Raw genomic sequence first — 17,626 nt, forward strand, 5'->3', positions numbered from 1 at the left:
ATCATTTAACATGACACAGGTGGTGGGTTAGATTTATAAAACCAACTGAAAATTATTTAACCTATATTTTTTATGCCTTTGATATGGAAACTCCCTTAATATTTACAGAATTACACCAACATCAACTTGTGATTATAATAAGATTTTGACCTTAGCAACCAAGAAAATCCAGTAAGAAATTACAATTCACAGATTCTAAAGTTATGAGATAGAGGTGAAGTTCTTAATTAAATCACGTCCGTGTCCTGTTTTTCCCCTTTTTTACTCAGGTCCTCCCTCGACAGACTTGTGGGTTGTTCACTCACACTATTTTCTACAAAGAATATCCTGGAGGACCCCAAGAACTGCATAAAAGTATCAGAGGAGGTGAACTTTTTCTCACAATCCTTCTAAACCCGGTATGTATTCTATGTATGCATCTTACAATAAGATTAGCGTTTTTAAACGTGTTTTATTTTCCTGTCTTTAAACTAAATCATATTTATTTTCTTTATTTATAGCACATCTTACTGGTCATGCATTTAAATCTATATTAAAATACTTTTATTGATAATAATTTGACTTTGGGGACTGATTTTTCAGTAGATTTGATTACAAAGCCATGGTTTTTACTTTGTAATGTGGGTAGTGAAAAGTTTATTTCTAGCAGTAAAAGAGTAGCAATGTTTTCCATTTTTTTTTTTCAAGTTAGGTCTTTCTGTCAGCTTTATGAAGGTATAATTGACAAATAAAAATTGTTTATTTTTACAGTACAACATGATGCTTTGTTATATGTAAACATTGTGAAATAATTAAATCAATCTAATTAACATACTATCATCTCTCAATTCTTATTATTTTTGTAAAAAGAACATTTAAAATATGTATTCTCTTAGCAATTTTTAAGTATACAATATGTTACTATTAACTATTAACTTATTCATCCCATCTAACTGGAACTTTGTTCCTTTCCACGAACTTTCCCCCAGCCACTGGCATCCTACTCTCTGGATCTATGAGTTCAACCTCTTTTTTTTTTTTTTTTTTTTTTTTTTTTTTGAGAGGTCTCGCTCTGTCGCCCAGGCTGGAGTGCAGTGGCGCGATCTCCGCTCACTGCAAGCTCCGCCTCCCGGGTTCACGCCATTCTCCTGCCTCAGACTCCCAAGTAGCTGGGACTACAGGCGCCTGCCACCACCACGCCCGGCTAATTTTTTGTGTTTTTAGAAGAGACGGGGTTTAATCATGTTAGCCAGGATGGTCTCGATCTCCTGACCTCGTGATCTGCCTGCCTTCAGCCTCCCAAGAGTTCAACTTTTTTATATCTCACATATAAGTGAGATCACGAAGTATTTGTCTTTCTGGGCCTGACTTATTCACTTAGCATATGTCCTCCTGGTTCATCTATTTTGTCACAAATGACATTTCCTTCTTTTTTAAGGATGATTAATATTTTATTTTATATATAGATACATACATATGCCACATTTTGTTAATTCATGTGTCAATTGACACATAGATTGATTCCATATTTAGGCTATTGTGAATAATGCTGCAATGAACATGAGAATGCAGGTATGTCTTGAACACACTAATTTCATTTCGTTTGGCTCTATACCCAGTAAAGGGATTGTTGGATCATATGGTAGTTTTGAAGGAATCTCTATAGTGTTTTCCATAATAGATGAAGTAATTTATATTTCTACCAACAGTGTTCAAATGTTCCCCTTTCTCCACATCCTCGCCAACTTTGTTATCTTTCATCTTTTTGATAATAGTCATTTTAACAGGTGTGAGGTGATATTTCATTATAGTTTTAATTTGTATTTCCCTGATGATGAATGATGTTAGGATTTTTTCATATACCTGTTGGGCATTTGTATGTCTTCCTTTGAGAAATATATTTTCAAATCTTTTGCCCATTTTTCAGGGAGGTTATTCCTTTTCTTACTGTTGAGTTGTTTGAGTTCCTGCTACATATTTTGGATATTAAGCATTTACAGATATATGGTTTTAAATATTTTCTCTCATTCCACAGGTTGTCTTTTTCACTCTGTTATTTATGTCCATTGCTGTGCAAAAGCTTTTTAGTTTAATGCAATCCCATTTGTCTATTTTGCTTCTGTTGTCTGGGCTTTTGGGTTTATATACAAAAAAAAAAAAAGGAAAAGAAAAAATCAATTCCCAGTCCAATGTCAAAAAGTTTTTTTGCTATACTTCCTTCTAGTAGTTTTCCAGTTTCAGGTCTTTGATTTAAACCTTTAGTCCATTTTGAGATGATTTTTAAATATGGTGTGAGATAAAGGTCTAATTTTGTTCTTCTGTATGGGGATATTCAGTTTTCCCAACACCTGTTTATTGAAGAGACTGTTCTTTCCTCATTCTGTATTCTTGCAACCTCTGGCAAAAATCAATTGACTGTAAGTGCATAGATTTATTTCTGGACTGTTTGCTTTGTTTCAGTGGTCTTTATGTCACTCTTTATGTCAGTACCTTGCTGTTTTTATTACCATAGCTTTGTAGTATAGTTTGATGTTAGATAATATGATGTCTCTGGCTTTCTTCTTGTTTCTCAAGATTGCTTTGACTATTTTGGATCTTTTGTGATTCCATAGAAATTTTAGAATTGTTTTTTATATTTCTGTGAAAAAGTCATTAATATTTTGATAGAAATTTCATTGAATTGGTAGATCACTGTGAGTAATATGGACATTTTTTTTTTTTTTGAGACCGAGTCTCGCTCTGTCGCCCAGGCTGGAGTGCAGTGGCGCAATCTCGGCTCACTGCAAGCTCCGTCTCCCGGGTTCATGCCATTCTCCTGCCTCAGCCTCTCCGAGTAGCTGGGACTACAGGCACCCGCCACCACGCCCAGCTAATTTTTTGTATTTTTAGTAGAGACGGGGTTTCACCGTGGTCTCGATCTCCTGACCTCGTGATCCGCCCGCCTCGGCCGCCCAAAGTGCTGGGATTACAAGCGTGAGCCACCACGCCTGGCCTGACATTTTAACAATATTAATTCTTCCAATCCATGAACTTGGGATGATTGTCTATTAGTGTCTTCAATTTCTTACATCAATATTTTATAGTTTTTGGTATACAGGTATTTAACTTCCTTGGTTACATTTATTCCTAAGTATTTTTTGATGCTATTGTAAATGGGATCTTTTTTTATTTCTTTTTCAGATAACTTGTCAGTGTATGGAAACACTACTGATTTTTGTACATTGATTTTGTGTATTTCAACTTTACTGAATTTATTAGTTTAACAGTTTTTTCAAGGAATATTTAGAGTTTTCTATATAAAAGATCATGTTATCTGCAAACACAAACAATTTAACTTTTCTCTTTTCCAATTTGAATGTCTTTTTTTTCTTTCTCTTGCCCAGTTTCTCTGGCTAGAATTTTTAATATTATATTGAATAGAAGCACTTAGGGTGAACATCCTTCTCTTGCTCCTGATCTTAGAAGAAAAACTCTCAACTTTGCAACACTAAAGATGATATTAGCTGCGAGTTTGTAATATATGGCACTAATTGTGTTGTGATGAATTTTTATACCTAACTTTTTGAGCTTTTTATCATGAATGGATGTTGAATTTTATTACATGCTTTTTCTGCTTCTATTGAGATGATCATATGATTTTTGTCATTTATTCATCTTATTAATATGGTTTATCACACTTATAGATTTGCATATGTTGAACCATTTTTACATCCTAGGGATAAATCCCACTTGATTGTGGTGTATTAACGTTTTGATTTGCTATTGAATTCGGCTTGTTAGAATTTCAGTGAGAATTTTTGTCTCTATGTTTGTCAGAAATATTACCCTGTAATTTTCTTTTCCTATAGGGCCCTTAACTGGCTTTGATATCAGGGTAATGCCAGCCTCATAAAATGAGTTTGGAAGTGTACTCTCCTCTTAAATGTTTTGCAAGAGTTTGAGAAGGATTTGGTGTTAATTCTCTAATTTTTTTTTTTTTTTTTATAAAATACATCAGTGACACCATTAAGTCCTGAGCTTTTCTTTGCTAAGAGGCCTTTAATTACAATTCATTCTCTTTACTCGTTATTGGTCTGTTCAGATTTCCTATTTCTTCATGACTGAATCTTGGTAAATTGTATCTTTCTGGGAATTTATCTATTTCTTCTAGGTTAACCTGCTAGATATATCATTGTTCATAGTAGTCTGTTATTATCCTTTGTTTGCATTTCTGTGGTATTAGTTGTGTATCTCCTCTTTCTCATTTTATTTGAGCCTTCTCTCCTTTTCGCTTAGTCTAGCTATATGCATGCTGATTTTATTTATCTTTTAAAAAATCCAACTCTTAGTTTCATTGATCTTTTCTATTTTTCTAATCTCTATTATTTATTTTTGCTGCAATCCTTATTTTTTTCTTCTTTCTGCTGACTTTGGACTTATTTTTTTCTTTTTTGACTAGTTCCTTGAGATATAAAATTAAGCTTTTTATCTGATATCTTTCTTTTTTCTTAATGTAAGCATTTAGTGCTATAAATTTCCCTCTTAGAGCTATTTCACAACTTCTTCACAAAACTAGTTGGTAAATTCTAGCACTACTACAAAGAATTTAGACTGCACCTCTAAATAATTTGTTTCGCTTATGATAATCAAGAAAACCACATATTTTTAAGAAGCATGTGTTTAATATAATAATTAAATATTATATAATATCTCATTTGGCTTCTACTTTTAATTATAGTAATGACATATTAATATGTGAATCTCCAGCCAAAAATTAAAAATTATAATTTTATCAGAGGAGCCTATTAGGCCCTTAAGTTAAGTTTGCTTCTGGCTGGAGATCTCAGTAGGCACACTTACTTCAGTTTCTAAAAGTGACCACAATATAAAGCTGAATTGAAACTAGATAGTTTTGTATTATCTTTGTGTACTTGGATGACCTGAAGCTTATTTTTTAAATATTTGCTAATTTTTTTTTGGAATCAAAGATAGAGAACTTGACCCTTTTGTGTGTGTGTCTTTTCATCTTTAATAGTTGTAATTTTATTTTCTGTTATAAATAGATGTACAGTGGTACAGCAGTGTGGGAATCCCAACATTATATAATGTTGTGATTATTTCAGCTTTCTAATTTCTTCTCTTGTAATGATTGCATTTCTGAGGTCTTAGGAAAGCATGTCCTCATCATGTCCCAGTGTATACAGAAAATATGAAATAGTGAGCCTTATGCTATGCCCACTTTGTTTCATGGAAGAAAGGCTTATACTTGAAGAAAAAGACACACTTTCAACAAAGCTATAGCTAAGTTGGCTGTGGTAAAGCTCTAGGTGTGTTTAAAATAAATTACATTAGATAATTCATATACACTATTTTCAATTCCTAAAAAAATAAATAAAAACTCACATTATATGAAAATAGAAACTTCTAAATTTGACTGTAAGATAGGAAAGTGAGGGCAAAAATGCTTTGTCAGATTAAACTGTCTTCCCCTACAACTGCATGGCTATTAAAAACAAAACAAAACAAAAGGTCTGTTGGGTTTAATGGCACCACACTTGGAACAGGAGCGTGGATGCTCTATGATCTTTAGCAAGAAACTTCATTTCTCCGAACTTGCTTGTACTTCTAAATAACAAACTAGTTGAATTAATCCTCAATGTACCTCAAAGGTATTCCAACCAAACCTATATCTGAGATATTTCAATTTTTGTGCATATTTCAAAATCGACACCTTTTGTATATATTTTTTAAAAACATCAAAGATATTCTAAAATAATTTTTAAAAATTGACATGTAAATATTAATGAAAGCAAGTGGAAACCTCTCTCTTCATTCCTTCCCTTACTGAGAATTTAATCTCGGCATAAGGGTCACTTCATCATACCCTTTTCATTCTGGGGCTACATTCCTGACACATATCTGCCCTAGTCATCTCCTTCGGGCAAGTCAGTAATTTTCAGAACACTGACCATTGCCTCCCCTGGACCTCTTGCCCAGGTGTGATTGTTACTGGTGTTTATTACTTGAATGTTTGTCTATTTGTCAATAAAGACATGGATTATGCATGTTTTTAAATATTTTGAACCCAGTACCCCTCATAGAGCATAATTTGGAGATTTAAACTTAAAATAAATCTCAAGATTTTAAATAACATAAAAGACTATTTGGCTTCTAATATTTCCATGTTTACCACTTGTGAACTAACCAAACTATACTAAGTCTTATAAACCTCACTTTAAAAAGCTTATCATTGCTACACACATTGATTTTAATTTTAGGCAGAATAGGATAGTGAAAGAGAGGAGTTTCAGGAGGCTTCATCTATCCAGTCACAAACTACACTTGCTTTGTCATTGTAAATTGGTGGTGAGCTCAAAATATTATACATAGGTAAATGATAGAGACCAGGATAGACACAGCAGGAACAGATGGTCAAGAAGGTCAAGAGGGTCAATAGTATGGATAAGATAGCACATCCTAATATGGGAATATGAAGTATAGATCAAGCAAACACTAGTCCATAAAGATGAGTGTTTAAGGAACAATGTTGCTCAAAACAAGGACTATGCATAGCCTCAAGCAATCTGAGTAGATACTGCTCAGATTTCAAGGGAAACAGACTACAGGTAGCATCTGGTAGAGCCCAGGCCAAATGGAGCTTACTTCCAGGCTTGCATAGGCGGAAGTTAACAGATGTCTTAGATGGGGTTCTCCAGAGAAACAGACCCAATAGGATTTAGATAGATAGATAGATAGATGATAGATAGATAGATAGATAGACAGATACAGATATAGATATAGAGATTGAGATAGAGATAGAGATAGAGATAGAGAGATAGAGATAGAGACAGAGATAGAGGCAGAGAGATTATAAAGAAGTGGCTCATGCAATTACGAGGGCTGTCAAGACCCAAGATCTGATATGCAGTCAAGAAGCTGGGGAGACCCAGGAAAACTGATGGTACAGTTCCAGTCCAAATGCCAGCAGCCTCAAGACGATTGAGGCTTGAAAGCCAAGATTGCAGTTAAGAGTCCAAAGGCAGAGAAGAAAAAACAGTGTCCCAAAGTGAAGGCAGTCAAGCAGGAGGAAATTCCTTTTACTTAGCTTGTTTTGTTTTTTTCGGGTCTTCAACAGCTTGAATGAAGTCTACCCGCATTACAGAGGGCAGTGCTTTACCCAATACAGGGATTGTGCACTGGACTGATTAAAATGTTACTCTCATCCAAAAACACCCTCATGGACACACCCAAAATAAGTTCTGACCAAGTATCTGGCCATTTCATGGTCTGGTCAGGTTGACACATAAGATTAACCATCATACCAGATGAGGAATTTAGTGTGGGAGGCAGACTTGGAGTGAGTGAAAGAAAATGGGGAACACAGAAAGAAGGAAGAAGTGAATGAAAGAAAAGATAATTCACACTTGGATTTTTCTGTGTAAGTGTCTTCTCATAAACAGAGAGATGATGGGCTGTGATTAATACTTACCTCACTAATGTTGAGAAAGTAAATATTGGGGCTACTTGATGATGAGTTACTATTTTAAGTTTAAGGTTCCAACAAGCGTGGCAAGAAGGGAGCCTGCAGGAATGGCATGAGGAAAGAAGTAACCAGAAAAGGAAAACAATAAGCCAGCTTCTCTGTTCCATTCTTTTCTTCCAATCATCACTTAATTCTTTGTCAGAGTAAGGAATATTTTCATATCTTTCACCCAAACCATGCGAAGGAAAGAAGTTAATTAATATGAAGATTAAAATTATTGATATGAAATAATACGCTGACTCTGAAGAATGTTTCTATTTAACAGAGCTGACTTTTAAAGGGGAGATCCATGAATACATTATGCTAGGTATCAAAGTCCCGGGGGAAATGTGTTTTCAGTGGGAAGTATTCAACATCCATGAAACCATCCAGAGACTACCATTTTCTCTACCTACTTTCCCAGCTGACTCTCAGTGTGTAAAAGTGATGTTTGTAGGAACTTATAAGTAGAAAAGGTGATCTGTAGTTTTAGAATAAATTCTAAAACAAAAGGCAATTTATACTGGATTTCCTTTTCCATTGATCATCTATACTTTAATATTATAGAAATGCTATAGACAGTGTATGACATCTCTCTTGGATGGTAGTTTTCTCTGTGGATTTGAAAATGGTTGCTAGTTCTCTGTACTTAGCATTGTTGTTTTAGTATGTTCATCAGTGGATGAATAAAGACATGCTAGCATGACACAAAGCTGACAGTGAAAGTAAATACACCAGATTATGATATTAATATCTAGTTTTGGTTAGCATATTAGAATTAAAAAAGCAAATCTAACAGGGTGAAACTTAAAAGGAAATAATGAAAAGCCCCTAATCATTTTGAAATAAAATAGTAATATAATCTCACCATTATATAAGGATAAATATTATATAAGGATAAATTAAATCTGACAGAAAATTGTGTGGGCTACAATCATGATATATTAAGTTCCCTGTTGTTGAAGCTGTCCAAACAGAAATTTTGTAGAAATGTGAAATCTATTACTGAGCTTCTAATAGTTCATCTTGTACTAAGAATACGTGATTTCTATGTTCTTATACAATCAAATTGTGGCTACAACTCTCTCATTGTAAAACACACAAACACACACAAAAATCAAGTTAATTTTAAATATTACAAGCATTATAAATTTGGATCTAATCTATAGTTACAAGATCGGAGGAAATGGGGAGTGGTAGTTTGTCAACATATTTAATAATTAAAGGGTGAGATAAAATGGGAAGATATCTAATGGTAGATATATTGAGGAAAGCAGAGAAAGAAAAAAACCTTCCCATTACTTGTATACTGAAATATAATTTCCAGATTTTGCAGGACCATTTTGAATTTTGATCAGTAGTTACTGAATTCATATGTATGTAAGCATCCTATGAGGTTAATAAAAGCTGGAAAAAGTATAGGAAGGAATGTCCTGGAATTTCCCTCTCTAGAGTCCTTTAAAATAGAATCAACAACTCTATAGTTCTTCCTTATCGCCTTGGGAATTCATCTGCCTAAAGGAAGGAGACTGGATTAAATAACCTTGAAAAGTTTCACATTTTGTTTTTCTGGTTTATAACATCTGCAACTTTGCTCTGCAGTCAAAAAGGCAAATGCCACAACAAAGCCAGTATTGTTTCTTTACTTCTTCAGCTTCCAGTTTGAGGATTCACATTATTTTGTGTTGGCCCTCTCTACAATACAACTGTATCTATTCTGTGTTCAAAAGTCTCTGATATTTTTTCTTTCTGCATTTTCAACAGTTTTTTTTTCATTTTGACTCTCACTGGCATTCAGAGATATATCCTGTTTTCATAGTTTGACACATTTCAAAATATGTCATTATTTTATAATCTACCATAAAACAGAAAATATGAGTTAGAATAAAGTTTTACATCTTGATTCACATATGAACTCCTGTTACTATTATGTATTACATTTTTTGATTCAGCCAACTGCAAGGAATGGGGTTTCTTGGTTTCCCTGGATACCAACTTACTTTGCCCAAATGAGTCTAACAATTGAAAATTAAATGATATGAGGGCCATTTGAATGGGATTTGAAAAGCATACTTCGACATCTGTCTATTTAACATTCAGATAACTCCCTCTTATTTTTCTTAGATTCTTATCATGCCTTCATCACATATTGATATTTTTCTGCACTGTTCCACACTTGTCAAATACTAACATGTATTTCCCTGGTGCCAAATCCTTCCTGTATTTTCAAATAATCTTTGTTCAGACAGGAAGAAATATAATTTAATCATATATGAGGTGAAACAGCTTATACCAGGTAGTCCACCATCATTCAAGTTGAGACACTACCCTATAAAATATGCAGCAACTGAAAATAGTCAAAACAGTCTGGAGTCTTATCAGATGGTTTCCACAACAAGTTTAAAAGCTTGAAATTTATATGTCCTACAGGATTTAATTTTTTCTACTCATTTTAATTTCATGCTACACAAAGAGCAACATAAAAATGGAATTTTCTGTTTTCTTGACAAATATGTTTCAATAAGCTCAGATTCTAGAATGCTCTAAAATAGCAGTTCAGGAGCCAGAAAAGTTATTACACTTTCCAAAGTTCAGAGCAGTGCCTAGACTCACTAAACCTCACCTGTTCTATTGGCTACTTGCAAATTCAGGTGAACAAAAAATATGTGCCTGAAAGAGTGGTGTACTTGGAATTGACAGTAGAGTATAATGGAACTGCCATGATAAACTTCTCTGTGTGCTGTCTGCTGAACTTTCATACACCTAGTCTGGTTAATGAGCTTTCCTTTTCTGTGTATATCAATCTCTGAGTTCATAGAATCTAATAGCAGGTGCAGTACATTATGGATTAGTGCTGGCTCTTCAGACAGGTTAGAGAAAAGGCAGCTGTGAGGCACAGGATAACATCCACATGAAATAACCTGAAACAAACTTTGAGAAGTTCTGTTTAATGCTGAAATAATATAGAGCTGTATAGACAAGGTAATTTAGAGAAAACTATTTTATGTGCAGAGCAACAAAATAAAATGCAAGCAGTATCCCAAGTCTGTAGCAGATTATAAAGAACTGATTACTGATATCAAGGTCTCCAAGTATTCTTTGATGATTTTGGCTTTGATTTCCTATAAACACTGTGGTTTATAGAAATAGAAACCACATAGAAACACTGTGGTTTAAAGAAAATTATGACAATGAGATAATATTCCATGGAGAACAAAGCAATTATATATTCCATCAAAATATTCATCTTCATAAAATAATATATTAATATTTCTAACTTGGAGACCTAGGAGATTTTCTACATGTGTTCCAGGAGGATTTATATTTTTCTTTATCTTTTTCACTGATACATAATAGATGTACATATTTTGGTGGTGCATATGATAATTTAATGCATTCTGTATAATTTGGAAAGATTAAGTCAATGTAATTGGGATATCCATTACCATAAATACTTGTCTTTTCTTTATGCTAGCAACATTGGAATTATTCTCTTTGAGTTATTTTGAAATACATAACAGATTATGTAAACTATAGCCACCCTACAAATTTTTCAAGCACTAGGTCTTATTTCTTCCATCGAACTGTATGTTTGTGCCCATTAATCAACCTCTCTACATCCCCTAGCCCCTCTCCCGAACTCAGGGGTATTTATTTTTATAGAAATTAACTTCCAACTTTTCTACTAGAGTGAAATCTACTTCTCTAGACAGGGACTTCAAAGCAATTAATGTTATTGGGAGCTCTGGGGCTTAGAGCTGGGGAGGACAGCCATCAACTGTGAGAGGAATGGACCCCTGTGGAGTATATAGATTGTGGAAAATTCTATTTCCACTCACTGAAAGACCTACAGTCACCTCTTTTTTTCCTTCATCTTCTTCTTTTTTTTTCTATCCTTAAAGATCTGTAGGACTAACCTTTACAAAAGGACATGAATCACCACTTCTGTTAAGGGATTCACACTCACAGCAAGGATTTTGTAAAATCTGGAGTCAGCTAAGATCCATGGACTCAACGTATGATATTATTATTTCTGTTCACACTGAAAATCAGGATCAGAGTTAGCATAAGGATGTAGAGAATGTGGGTAAATTTTGTGGTTTTTCCCTAGATTTTTAGTAGTAGTTTTGTTTCAATTTTCCACAATAGGATTTATTTAAAAATGAGTAGTACAGAATATAAAGTGTGCTGTAAAAAATGACCAAAATATTTTTGCCTCCTGAACTTGAACTCTGTCTTCTCATGAAATAAGAGAGAGATTTATATTATCGTGTAGACATATATCTTTCTAATACAATATTTGCTACCAGTGCTGATGGAATACAATCTGCACTGCTGTGTATTTCCAGAACATGAAAAAATCCATAAGATTGCATTTTTTTTCAATTTTGTTTCCATAGAAAAATAAATGAAAGCTGCAATATTTTATTTGAGGAGTCTTTTCCATCTAGTATAACTTGCTACTTTAGTTTTCCCAATGTTTGGAATGAAAGGTAGTAAAATAGCTCTTTAGCACAAATAAACTTTCAACAGCAAAAGCACAACCTCCTGTTTATGTGGATGTTAGTCAGCAGATAAAACCTTTTTTCTCTATATATTTTGGGGCATGCAGTATGTTAAGTACTAGGTGCATAATGCTCTTCACGTTTAGGGACAGTTTGCAAACATTATCAGTGAATTCATAATAAGAAAAAAAGAAAAGAAAACACTGCTTGTATCAGTGTTTATATGATGAATAAGTTGGTGAGAAAGTAGAAGTTGGTTAGTCTACAAAATTGAATTTGGAAATGTGTGCTTTTTTGGTTTGTTCTTTCTGGTTTGTTTGTGAGGTTTCACTCTACTGAAGAGTTCAAAATTCTAGATTTTATTATCTGTTTTACAAATTTTGTAACACCTAAATATTTCAATATGTCTTGTTTCTTTTCCTTAATATTTATTTTTTTAAGTACAGTGAATGAGAAAGACTCTTTTGGATCACTTTACCTTATTTCACTTTGTTTATTCCTATTTTATGTCCCTCTGGTTATTCCTTTCAGAGTTAGATACAGTGGAAATAAAAATATAAACTCTTTTCTAAAACATGTTGATATTTTCCTATTTTTATATTTGAGGAAAGCAAATACTTCTGGCTTAGCATTTCCCTAAGTGGCTTATATGCAGATATGATATGGAGTATTTATGTAAATGCTAAATAATGGTGACCTGGAGTTCCATTTGACATGTCAGGGCTTATTCTGTATTAGAAGGCTTTGGTATGTATAGCTTCTTATGCCTACGGTAATTTTCTATTAATATATCTACTACTCTCACTTTAACCTCACTATTTATCTCTCAGATTTCATCTCTGCTTTCTCTTTCTCATTCCCTGAGCCTGATCATGGGTTTGGGTGAGATGTCACGGCTGTTTACACAAATAGAGTCATATGCATAATACAACTCATGGTGGTACCTGTTTAGTAACTATCTTCTTCACCTCTACTATATGTATCCCTAGGCATAGAGTATGGGCTCAATAGGTTGAATAAATTAACAAATGAAAATTATGCCATAACCACATGTGTCTACCACATGCCCTTTTGTTACCATTATGGAATAGATCTGAGTCACATGGTACTGAAGTGTGTTTGCAGTGGTAAATCTATGCAGGTCTCCTGAAACCTCAATTCTTGTCCCCTCAGAAGAAAGAATTCAATCGGGCATGAGGCAGAGTGTGGGAGTTAGAGAAGCTTCAGAGCAGGAGTGAAAGTTTATTAAAAAGCTTTGGAGCAAGAACAAAAGGAAGTAAATTACACTTGGAAGAGGGCCAAGCAGGCAATGTTAGAGATCAGTGCACAGTTTGACCTTTGACTTGGGATCTTATACATTGACATGCTTCTGCGGTTGTGTTACTTCTCCCCTGATTTTTCCACTGGGGGAGGCTGTCCACATGCACAGTGGCCGGCCGACATTTGGAAGGTGAGCATGCATGGTGTGTTTACTGAAGCTATATGCATGCTCACTTGAGGTGTTCTTCCCTTACCAGTCAAGTATTTCTAGAGGAAGATCATATACCAAGTAAACCCTGCCATCTTGCCTCTTACTGTGCATGCTTGAGCCTGCTCGCTTCACTCCTGAGATCTTATCAGGAAGCTGCTGATCACCAGTTTCGAGTGTTTTGATATGTCAGGAGACTGCCTTTCCCTGGCACTGCTGCGACCGATTACTATTTTAGAGAGACAGTTAACAACCGCCTGACCATCACCCGATGGTGGCCCGACATTCCTGGTGACTGGAAGGCGGTGTGGGGCGATGGGGTCTCCTGCCCTGCCTGTGTCTGACTAACTACTGACTGTAACACTTTAACATGAGTTGCTAATGTTGTGTCAGAAAAAAAAAGGGAAATGAGAGAACAGGGGAGAGGAGTCAAGAAAAGAGGAGGAGAGAAAAGGAAGAAAATGATAAAAAGGGACAGCAGGGGAGTGAGTCAAGGAGAGCAGGGAAAAGGGGAAATGAAGGGGGAAAAAGAAAATAGGAAGTTTATTCTTGCCTCTTTCATGAAATCAAACAGGCAGCTGGAATGGTAGTGCATCGTCTAATAACCCAAACTCAGAAAATCTTGTTTTATTTTATTTTTTCACTATTCTTCTAAATAGCGAAGAATAAGTCATCTAATTTCCTTGTGCTTCAGAATATGTCTGTAAAATGGGAGAAATAAATGTTGGTTCTCTTACGGTTTTACACAAACAGTACAAGATGTGATAAAAAGCAAGCGATTTTATTTTTTAGAGAAAATTAAATAATTTGGTTGCAATTGTAATTTAAAATGTCATTTTTATCATCAAATGATATTTGAGGCATATTAGAAGCCCATGAGTGCTGGGTTTATTTACAGCTTGAATTTTGCTTCATTGTTTCTCACTGCTTGAACACATAAATCATGTGATAAAGACATCCTCTATTACAAAGGCTTTTAGTTCATTACATGATTTGCTTCTGAAACTATTCTTGTGGTATCAGTTTATTATGCTTTCTGAGCTATTTTTAAGTGATAACATTTCCATCATTAATTTTTATTCTGGTGAAACAAACGGAGTCATCGAATGCAATGCTTGCTTGGTTGGTCAAAACAATTTCTTTTCCTTTGATTTTGTTCTCTACTAAAATACCTCAGATGTTTTTGGCAACCGTTTTTGTTTCAGTTGCTAGTGTTGATGGTTTTAAGGTCTTTTAATTTTTGTATTAATAGACACATTTTTGGAAACACTAAGTTCTTTGTTTATCGTCAACACTGACTGTTGCAGAACTTTAGCTCGAATGAGGAATACATAGAATTATGGCAACCTCTGTGTTTGATAAACATATTAATGATATGAAAACTTAAAGCCCTTACTGGTTGTTACATTTTTACAGATAATTTAGAGGGCTGAGATGAATTTAATATAAATAAGAAATTCAACCCCACAAATCAAATAGAAACCTTTAGATTGGGTTTCATCACCTATCACTAGTGGATAGGATATTCTTCATGTCTGCAGTTATTGATCCTATAGATCTGTCTCCATTGAACTTCACACCTAACAGAACAGTCAGTGTTCAATGACCTCTCTGTGAGAACATTAACTAAAACCAGAGAAACAGCCAAGAGATGTAGAAGTAAAGAAAAGGTCACGTTCTCGTAAACGGAAAGTTCGTGATGACTGCCAGCCTCCTCCAGCACTGTGCGGAAATTACCACCTTAAACAATGTGAAAGATAAGATTCCAAGCATGAAGTATTTCCTTGATTTATAGTTGCCACTTGTAACACGATTTAAGATATTCAATAATGCCATTCAAAGTATAAAGTGTAAGTAACGGAATCTTACTCCTTTTTGAAGCTGTTATTATATCCACTTAAACTCTCTTTCACACACAGGTACACATTCAAATCAAATGTGAATAAAAGATGTGACTTCAAAATTGCCATCCTCCTGCAATTTCTTTTTAGAAGTCCATTCTGCGATTCACTTAACTTGCTCAAGCAATCAAATCTATATAGGCAGAGCTTCTTACATGGCCTGAGATGTTATGCTCATATACACAGAATTTGGGAATTATGAGCTATTGAGAAAAATTAAAAAGAAATTAAATATATCACACTGCCCCAAATTTGATGCAGCTTTTACCCAATCTTCTGCTGAATGCATCTTAAAAATATATATATGTCAATATATATTTATACATAATTATTTATAATGACTGTTGAATATTTAGTGTTTTAAATTTTGAAAAAGAAGCCCATCAGTGATGATAGTAACTTGCGGTGTGCAGAGTCATTGGCTAAATTATTATGGTTTTGTAAATGACTTTCTAGAGGGTAGGCGACTTCCCAGTAATATCGAGATATTCCTTTCACCAGTGTGTACCTATAGTAGGTTCTATTATATATTTGTTGAATGAATAAATTCATCAGTAAGTACTGTCAACTCTCCTTCCAAATTATATCCCAATTATTTTCTCTCCATCTCTGCAGCAACCCTGCAAGACAAGGCATCTGTTATCTCTCTCCCAGAAAAATTGCTATCTCTCTGGCCACATAGAATCCATTATCCCTAGAGCAGTTAAAATGTTATTGTTAAATTTAAAATAGAACATGCCACAACCATTCTTAACGTCCTCCAGTGCTTTCTCATTTAATCTTAAAATTAACTTCAAACTCTGGACCATGACCTGGCCCTCTGCCGCCCTCTCTGCATTTACCAATTTCCACTCTGACCTTCACTTACTCACTTACTACACTATAACCACACCATCCTTCTTTCCATACAGGCTTTCATACATGCCAGGATTGTTTGTCCGTCAGGGCTTTTGTGCTACCATTAATTTCTTGAAATAAGTTGCTTCCAGGAATTTGGAAGCCTGATTTCTTCTGCCTTTCATGCCTCAGGTCAAAAGTTATCTCCTCAGAGAAGGGTTGCCCGACTTTTTCCAGTCACTCTCTGTCACTAACTTGTCTTATTTTTTCTTAGAATTTACCACTCTCTAAAGTTATTTATGTGTTTGTCATGTGTCTCCCTTCCCTACTTTCATTCCCCACCTTCATATCACCAATAATCCACTCCACATTAGCTCAGTAAGCCCAGCCACATTTTTATTGCTGTGGGAAATTCAGGGAGGAGACCAATGGCATAGAAATTGATTTGAATTAACCACTGTATGTTGTTGGATAAATATCTTCATGAGCATTAGAAGTAATCTTTAGCTAAGATTTTTAATTTTTAATGTGCAAATGAGATCAATTCTGTATTGATCATTGTTTGTTTGTTTTGGCATACACAGATAACTTTACAATTTTTATGGAAACAGCATATACCTGAAGTATTTGTTAACAAAAGACCACAACATCTGTGGAGGAAAAATGGAGAGTTTTATTTTCTAAAAAAAATGCCAAAACAAGAAACAAAAAACAAAAAACAATCTGCAGATTGGGGAGGCACTGCCTTTGGTAAAAGTGAAATTGTGCTCTCCAAAGAACAAAGTGAGAGTCTGGCTTAAATAGAGAAAGTGCTCCCCTATGTTCTCAATCAGGTCCATTTATGCAAATTAAGACTTCAAACTTGTTCATTTCTGATTGGTCAAAATAGTTGATCTCTGACTGGGGAGTTTCCAAGCCCAAGCCAGAAGTCTCTTGTCAGATGTTTCTTTCAAATGGTCAGGGGAGGGGTGGGACAGGTTTCCAGCTGCAGTTTCCCTTGGCAATGAAAACAGGAACTTGTTTGGTTTCATTCTAGAAAGGGAGGGCCTGACACACTTTTACAACATCTTTCTGAGAACACTGTACATGATTGCTCCTTCACCCAGCATCGCAGCCCAATTCTGTTTTAACTTTGAGCTTCCCAGTTAGCCATGAGGAGCCCATTTTGTCAGCCAGGGGCATATTTTAACATTTTTTATAAAGTTTGCAAAAGTTTGACTTAAAGAAAAATGTTATTTTACCTTTTCAAAATGGTCATAGTAAGATCTGTCTAACATTAGGAAAGGATATCTTGTAATCATTTTCTAAGAAACATATATCTAAAACTGGAATATGAGAGCAAAATCTGCAAAATTCCTGTGATATCCAAGCCATCTTCAGTATCCACTCAAGTACTGACATTATTATTTTTAATGTAATAAATCTCTTTTTGGCC

At 34.6% G+C, this 17,626-nt stretch overlaps 1 protein-coding gene across 1 annotated transcript in view; it reads left to right on the plus strand.

Annotated features, from left to right (window-relative positions):
* LOC129480695 (bifunctional heparan sulfate N-deacetylase/N-sulfotransferase 4) overlaps positions 1–17,626 on the plus strand; it is a 276,129-nt gene that overhangs the window by 168,253 nt on the left and 90,250 nt on the right. The window contains exon 6 of the mRNA XM_055274737.2: positions 270–398. Coding sequence (XP_055130712.1) covers positions 270–398 — 129 coding nt within the window. The remainder of the gene's footprint in view (positions 1–269; positions 399–17,626) is intronic.

This window comes from Symphalangus syndactylus, chromosome 4 (assembly GCF_028878055.3).
Source record: "Symphalangus syndactylus isolate Jambi chromosome 4, NHGRI_mSymSyn1-v2.1_pri, whole genome shotgun sequence".
NCBI classification, from domain to species: Eukaryota; Metazoa; Chordata; class Mammalia; order Primates; family Hylobatidae; genus Symphalangus; species Symphalangus syndactylus.